At 41.6% G+C, this 7,526-nt stretch overlaps 1 protein-coding gene across 1 annotated transcript in view; it reads left to right on the forward strand.

Moving 5' to 3' along the window:
* Positions 1-604: 604 nt before the first annotated feature.
* LOC107712349 (E3 SUMO-protein ligase ZNF451-like) overlaps positions 605-7,526 on the forward strand; it is a 15,374-nt gene continuing 8,452 nt past the window's right edge. The window contains exons 1-7 of the mRNA XM_016517574.1: positions 605-631; positions 992-1,048; positions 1,198-1,281; positions 4,229-4,342; positions 5,438-5,549; positions 5,641-5,788; positions 5,876-6,002. Coding sequence (XP_016373060.1) covers positions 1,004-1,048; positions 1,198-1,281; positions 4,229-4,342; positions 5,438-5,549; positions 5,641-5,788; positions 5,876-6,002 — 630 coding nt within the window. The 5' untranslated portion in view covers positions 605-631; positions 992-1,003. The remainder of the gene's footprint in view (positions 632-991; positions 1,049-1,197; positions 1,282-4,228; positions 4,343-5,437; positions 5,550-5,640; positions 5,789-5,875; positions 6,003-7,526) is intronic.

The following is a 7,526-nucleotide window of genomic DNA, read 5'->3' on the forward strand; positions in this document are numbered from 1 at the left end:
GTGGGGGCGTGTTAGAACGAGCCGTTTTAGGAGAGCGTGGACAAGTCTTAACTTTTATAAAGAATATCTCTTTGGGTTTGAGACTTTAGTCTTTGCAACTTCAGGGATCTTATCTATGCACAAACAGCTTGTAACACTCCAAAGAGAAAGGAAAATTTGAAATTGCATCATATGACCCTTTTAATAATATGTAATCATGTAATCAATAAAAAAAGTAGCTGTCGTCTGATTACAAGTATTTTAAAATGTGATTTAATCAAATTAAGAGTAATTAATTTTTGGAATTTGATTACGTAATCCAGATTACCCAGCTATGACAATTAAATTAATAATAGTTTTTTTTAATTAAAATTGCTTATAGCCTACAGTATGCAGTATTAATAATTGTCTAATAATTTAAGAATGAGTTCTGCATGAGTTATGCAATCAATTGATTTTCCAGATTTTTAAAAATCTAGATAATTGTAGTATTGTGTAGAAAAAAATAATAATTACACAGTAGTTTCATTATTATTATTATCTAAATAATAGTAAAAGTAATGACACGTGGTTGGTTGGATGACTTTTATTTTGACGAGCTCTCTTCCTGTGACGCTAGATTTGATGCTCGCTTCCTACGTGCTCAGTTTTGGTAATGGTTTGCTAACTTTCACTCGAATTAGCATTAGATTTGGCAATTTTGTCACGACGGTGAATTGTTTGCAAGCGTTATCGTTGCAGAACGTCTTTCAAGACAGTTTGTTTGGTGTGACTTTCTCATTTTCCTGTCGACGAGTAGTTGACATTCATGCAAGCTGTTTACAAGATTGATAACCTTTGATTTCCTGTAAAATGCGATCACTCTCCACATTCAGTGAAGTAAAATAACATTTAAATGCTAGTTAAAATGTTAAAGCTCGTGCAGTTAGTTCTAAGATCGTTTTTGCATGCAATACGTCATTTCATACTGATCTCTTTTTTAGTTGGCAGTGATTAATGTGATGCTCCACAGAGGACAGATGTGATGTCTGCTTCTACAGTCACTGAGGATGAGGTGGAGTTTGTGTCTGTAAGTGTGCCTAAAATGTCACCGCCTTGATTTCTAATTTGAGTTATTAGGACAGTTGTTTGGATCTAGGTCTTCACACTTGGGAACTGGATTTGAGCCTGTGTAATATAGCAGAGCTGAATAATTCTCATTAAAACCTGGTGTTTTAGGAGGGTTCTCTCAGACCGGTGTTGGAATGCATTGACCTGCTGAGTGATGGAGAGGATGAGGGTGGCATGTCTGCCGCACACACCGTGAGTTAACACTGTCTAGAATATAAAAATGAACAGTGTAGGTCACTCTGTCATTTACTCTCAATCATGTTTTTTCCAAACCTGTAACCTTTGTTTTGTGTAATGCAAAAGAAGATGTTTGGCAGAATGTCCAAGCTGCTCTTTTCCATCATGATTCATACAGCCTAACAACAGAAATGTTTGCTGAAGCTTTATTTGGGGAACAGGCTACAACTTTAGTAATCATTTTCTGGTGTTTTTGCAACTGTAGTGATCCTAACAGCTCCGAGACCATGAGTTCAATTCTCAGGGATTGCATATACAGTGGTGTGAAAAAGTGTTGGCCCCCTTCCTGATTTCTTCTTTTTTTGCATGTTTGTCACACTTTAATGTTTCAGATCATCAAACAAATTTAAATATTAGTAAAAGATAACACAAGTGAACACAACATGCAGTTTTTAAATGAAGGTTTTTATTATTAAGGGAAAACAAAACCCAAAACTACATGGCCCTGTGTGAAAAAGTGTTTGCCCCCTAAACCTAATAACTAGTTGGGCCACCCTTAGCAGCAACAACAGCAATCAAGCGTTTGCGATAACTTGCAATGAGTCTGTTACAGCGCTGTGGAGGAATTTTGGTCCACTCATCTATGCAGAATTGTTGTAATTCAGCCACATTGGAGAGTTTTCGAGCATGAACCGCCTTTTTAACCCTCATGTGGTATTCGGGTCCTTTTTGCTCTGAAAATTTTTTCTTTTTCCCGAAAATACTAGTTAATCTTATCGCATTGGACTGAATGCCGGCTGTTCTGACTCACAGACTGTAAGTACGTTTTTTATATTTAAAGAATTTGCCACTGATGATTCAAACGCGAGTTTTTTGAGCAGTGTAGAGTAGCACATGTTTGTCATTTCTCCGATCACAAATGCAGATATGGTTTTGTTTACGCGGCGTGATGCAACACAATGCGTAAAAAGACAGTATAAATCATTATAATCCGTGGGGCCGCCGGCCTTCCCACGCCGCCGTCGCTCATACCTCCAGACACCGAGACACGCCATCACCTTCGCCTTCCAGGCGTCAGCCACCTTCTCCAGCGTCTTCAGCAAGCCTGGGCCGCGCCCCAGATGCCGCCAGCCCCAGACCCCCTCCTCCATCCACCGAGCGTCAGCTCGCATCGCATCTCGGCGAAGTACCAGCTCCAGTCTCCACAAGCCCCCACGTCAGCGTGAGCACGCCTCCGCTAGCGGCGCAGATCTGCCCGCAACCCTCGCATCACACCTCCCCGTACCCCCTTCCCTACCCATGGCCCGCAGCCCCACCGTCCATCTCCAGCGCGAGCGTGCCTCCGCTAATGGCGCAGGCCCCGACGCCCGCCATTCCCCCTCTCTTTTTTCCTCCTTTTTCTTCCGCTCCCGGAACTGTCCCTAGCGCGAGCATGCCTCCGCTAATGGCGCAGGCCCTGACGCCCGCCATTCCCCCTCTCTTTTTTCCTCTTTTTTCTTCCGCTCCTGGAACTGACCCTAGCGCGAGCATGCCTCCGCTAATGATGCAGGCCCCGATGCCCATCATTCCCCCTCTCTTTCCCCCTTCCTATTCCGTCCCCGGAATTGCCCCAAGCGTGAGCGTGCCTCCGCAAGCGGTTCCGGCGACTACCTTTCCACTTCCCCTCGCTCGCTCTTCCTTCTCACTTTCTTCCGCCACGCCTCTACCCACCCCTCCGAATGCCCTCGCCTTGGAACCACCCCCCGTGGCCAGCAACATCAGGACACAGATCCTCTCAAATGAAAGCTGACTCTCTCTCTCGCTTTGCCTTCCAGAAATTCAGAACGTTGACACCAGAGGCGGATCCAGTCCCAACCCCATTACCTCCCTATTCAGAACTGATATTCCCATAAATCATCCACTGAGGCAGAAGCCATTTTTCTTTTCAGATGCCGTAGCAGTTCCCACTCCCACAGGAGTTTTTCTTTTTCAGATACCGCAGCAGCGCCCGCTTCCGCAGAAGCGTCTAGTTCTCTCTTCTAAGCCTCAGCAGTGCCGCTACTACAAGCGATGTCCAGCACCCCACCAATTTTAAGTTTTGCAAATTTTGGGGGGTTATCAATGTTCCTCTCTGGCTGTTGTCCCATACTAATTGCATCTTTGGGGGAGCGCTCTGGGTCCGGGCTTAGACCCGAGCTCGGACCCCTCTCCCCGTACAGCACGCCAAATACGCATAACCTTTACTCTGTTCATTATATGTAAGTGTGAACTCGTGAATGTACAGTATGTGGAAAATAATGTGTATTTTTGAACCTTAAACCGCATAAACACATTTCATTACACCAAATACACAAAATATTGTTCTTTTTAGCAGCATCATATGACCCCTTTAAAGCATCTACCAAATGCAGAAATGCCATGTAAATGGTGGTGGTCTTACATTTCCATTTGCATTTCAATTGCATCACAATCCATGGAAGATCAAATGATATTTGGCATCAGTCAAACTTGGCTCATTTAATAGTGAATAACTTATAGTGCACGGCTCTTATAGACACCTTTTCTTGATACTGTAGTGTTTATTGGGAGGCAGATGAGAAGGACCAAAGGGAAGAAAGGGTGTCAGAAACAACAAACCAGTTCTCACTCTCCTGCTCCTCCCCACTTAAGTTACTGCGCTCCATAAGGCACACCTCCCCCCACCCCATAGAAACGCCTTGTTGTGTGACTGATGTCTGCAAGGTGTAAATGTGGATGCAAGTCAATTACCATCTTTCTTCATTGTATTAAAAAAAAAAAAAAAAAAGCTCTGGCAATCTTCTAATATATTCTTTCACGAATGAAAAAAATTATATATGTAATTTGTGGGCAAACTATTCATTGTATATTATATTTATTTGTTTTTACATGCATAAATGGCATCAGATTTTTGTGTTTAAATGTTCTTGTTTTGTCCCTGATGTGCTTTAAATGCAATGCTCAGATTGAGGAGCAGGTTGACAAGCAGAGGGCTCATGCTATGTCCACACTGGACAGACTGGCACGTCAGGTTGCTGTGGAAAAACTGGAGAGGCGTGAAAAGTGCAAAGCTTTTAAGGTTTGACTTTTCTCAATCCTTATAGAATTAAAAAAACAAATGCATAGTTGCACGTACCATCACTCAAGACTAAGACACTGTATCTTCATGGGAACACATTTGGAGAAATGTAGCATTGCATCACTTGCTCCCCAATAATGGGTGCCGTCAGAATGAGTCCAAACAGCAGATAAAAACATCACAAGTAATCCACAGCACTCCAGTCCATCAGTTAATGTCTTGAGAAACCAAAAGCTGCGTGTTTGTAAAAAAACAAATCCATCATTTGGGTGTTTTAACGTTAATCTGTCGCTTCTGGCCAAAATATGAGTCCAATATCCATAATAACACTTCCTCCAGTGAAAAAGTCTATGCCCTCTTGTTCTCTCATATCAAAATTCACAACACCAACTATTTTGGACTATTTTGGCTTGTAAACGCTGCTTGATCTGTGCAGATTTCTCTCCTGATTCAGACTAGACCACTTTTTTAACTGGAGGAAGCGTTATTATGGATTATGGACTCATTGTTTAGCTGGAAGCAACGTTTTGATGTTAAAAAACATCTTAATGATGGATTTGTTTCTTACAAACATGCAGCTTTTCGCTTCACAAGACGTTAACTGATGGACTGGAGTGCTGTGGATTATTGTGATGTTTTTATGAGCTGTTTGGACTCTCATTCTGACGGCACCCATTCACTGCAGAGCATCCATTGGTGAGCAAATGATGCAATGCTACATTTCTCCAAATCTGTTCCCATTAAGAAACAAACGTATTAACATCTTAGATGTGAGTTTTCATTTTTGGGTGAACTGTTCTTTTAAGTGCTGATATAGAAAATGAATTGGAAAAATAAATCTGGAGCCAAGGCTGCTGAAAAAACTGGGCGATCCCTGTTGGGCTATTAACTGATTTGAACGTAATAATGACTGTTTACTTTTGTCTTTTTAATGCTGCTTTACAGCAGGATTGAATCATTTGCCTGTTTATCACTGTAAAGCTTCTTTGAAACGATCTGTAGTGTATAAAGCGCTATGGAAATGAAGGTGACTCGCGGTGCATGTTTAGGATAAATGCCATTGATTACAACTGTATTTTGTGATTTGTATTGTAGGAGAAAATACATTCACAGCAAGCGCATGGGCGGCACGAGCTGTCGGTCAGCCATAGTAATAGTGGCAGTAGTGATGCCAAGCGCTGTGTGGATATTTGGCTAAAAATGCCAGGTCTGTAATGTTCTAACTGTATTATTTCCACTAATATAAGTGTATGTGTTGTATGGTTGGTTCTTCCGCTCACTTTCTCTGGATTGCTCAGGTTTACAGCCAGGCTCCGTTAACTCCAGCTCACTGTGGAGGCGCAGATCGGCTCCCGCTGCAGCACAATCTTCTCCTCAAACCTGCCCGGTCATCAACTGCGGCAGAGTCTATGACAATGTTCCTTTGCTCGAGGGTCATCTTAAAAGGTACTTGCTACAAGTTCAGAAATTGCTCAGATTTTTAGGGGGATGCATTTGAGGTCTGTTTGACCCACTTTAACTTTTTATTGCCAGGTTTGATCATTCACCCTGTGATCCCACGATTACGCTGAGAGGCAGCCCCGCTGCTTTCTATGCCTGTGTGGCCTGTGGGCACTACTTTCACTCCAAATGTGCGTGGAAGAACCACGTGGAGTCTAAGGTTTTAATTTTTATCAATATTTTCATCTATATGATTATTGATGTTATAAAGTGGTCGTAATATTTTTTCCCCTGCGTTTTTCAAAGTAAACATGTTAATGCATTTTTTTATTAAATGTTTAATAGAGTTCTTTTTTGAAAAAACATTAATACATTTATTCAGTGATGCTGATATAACCGTTTCATTTTGTTCTGTGTGATTTCTGAAACCTGACATTCTGTATGGATAATTTATTCATAAGTCAAACCCAGACACGGTGTTTCACAAAACCCATTTGCATTGTTTGTGTAATTTAATGTGCTTCTCATTGAAGCTCTACAAGTTAAATATCACCCATGAGTGAGAGCGTTATTCATAGAAATGTTAATGTTGAGGGCTAATATGCATTTGTTTACATGTGTTTTGATGCAGTTTGAGAAGTACAGAGCTGTGTTTTGTGCGACTGAGATGAGTAAAGAGCAGTGTTGCAGCAGTACACCTGTTTTAATGCCCTCTCTGGCCCTTACAATTAAATGGGCCAGTTGTTGTTGTCATACTTGAAAACATCTTAGTCTGAATGCATTGCCACTCAAATTGTTAAAGGAGTAGTTCACCCAAAAAATGAAAATTTGTTGAAAATGTACTCACCCTTAGGTCATCCAAAATAGATGAGTTTGTTTCTTCATCAAAAAAGATTCAGAGAAATGTAGCATTACATCACTTGCTCACCAAAGAGTCCTATATCCATAATGCTTTCTTCTGTGAAAAAGTCATATCAGGAGAGAAATATGCACAGATCAAACACCATTTACAAGCAGAAACGGTTCTAAAATGTAGCTGCAAGCAGCAATTAAGGCGCAACAGAGGTAAAATGATGAGCTGAGGAGCTGCCTTTAATTACTCAGTAAAGGGCCCGTATTCATAAATTCTTAGTGCAAAGAGTTGCTCCTAGTGACAAATTTCGTGTTTGTGTATTATGTTTCTGTAATGGTTAATCCACCAGTATATGTAATCTCTCTCTCTCTCTCTCTGTGTGTGTGTGTGTGTGTGTGTGTGTGTGTGATTAGATTAAAACAGAATAAGTTGAGGCTTATAATAAACCCTATTTAAAAGCACTCTATTTGTTTTCTTCTTGGACAACCAAGAATGTGGTCAGCCCTGCCTCCTCATAAAAGTTTTTCTTTTCCTCGCTCAGAGTTGCTCTCAGATTGGTTCTCCAACCCTGCTCCTGAAGAGCTACCTTCCTTCAGACTTATGCTGGGTACACACCACAAGATAATCGGGCTGATTTCGGGCCGATTTCTCCCCTTCCGACAATCCTAGGTAATGTCCCGATTATCTTGGTGGTTCTAAAGATTATCTTATCAGATATTCCTGTGGTGTGAGGTGTGTTAAGAGTGGCTGAATCTGCTCGGAAGAACGTCGGCGGCGCCCCGATCGCGAATCGTAAATATTCAACATGTTGAATATTTACGATCAGAAATCCTGATGTGTGGGGGGAACATCGCAGCACACCACACAATATAGGAGCAAAACGGTTAAATC

Source organism: Sinocyclocheilus rhinocerous, unplaced genomic scaffold (assembly GCF_001515625.1).
Source record: "Sinocyclocheilus rhinocerous isolate Xijiao unplaced genomic scaffold, SAMN03320098_v1.1 scaffold358, whole genome shotgun sequence".
Taxonomy (NCBI): Eukaryota; Metazoa; Chordata; class Actinopteri; order Cypriniformes; family Cyprinidae; genus Sinocyclocheilus; species Sinocyclocheilus rhinocerous.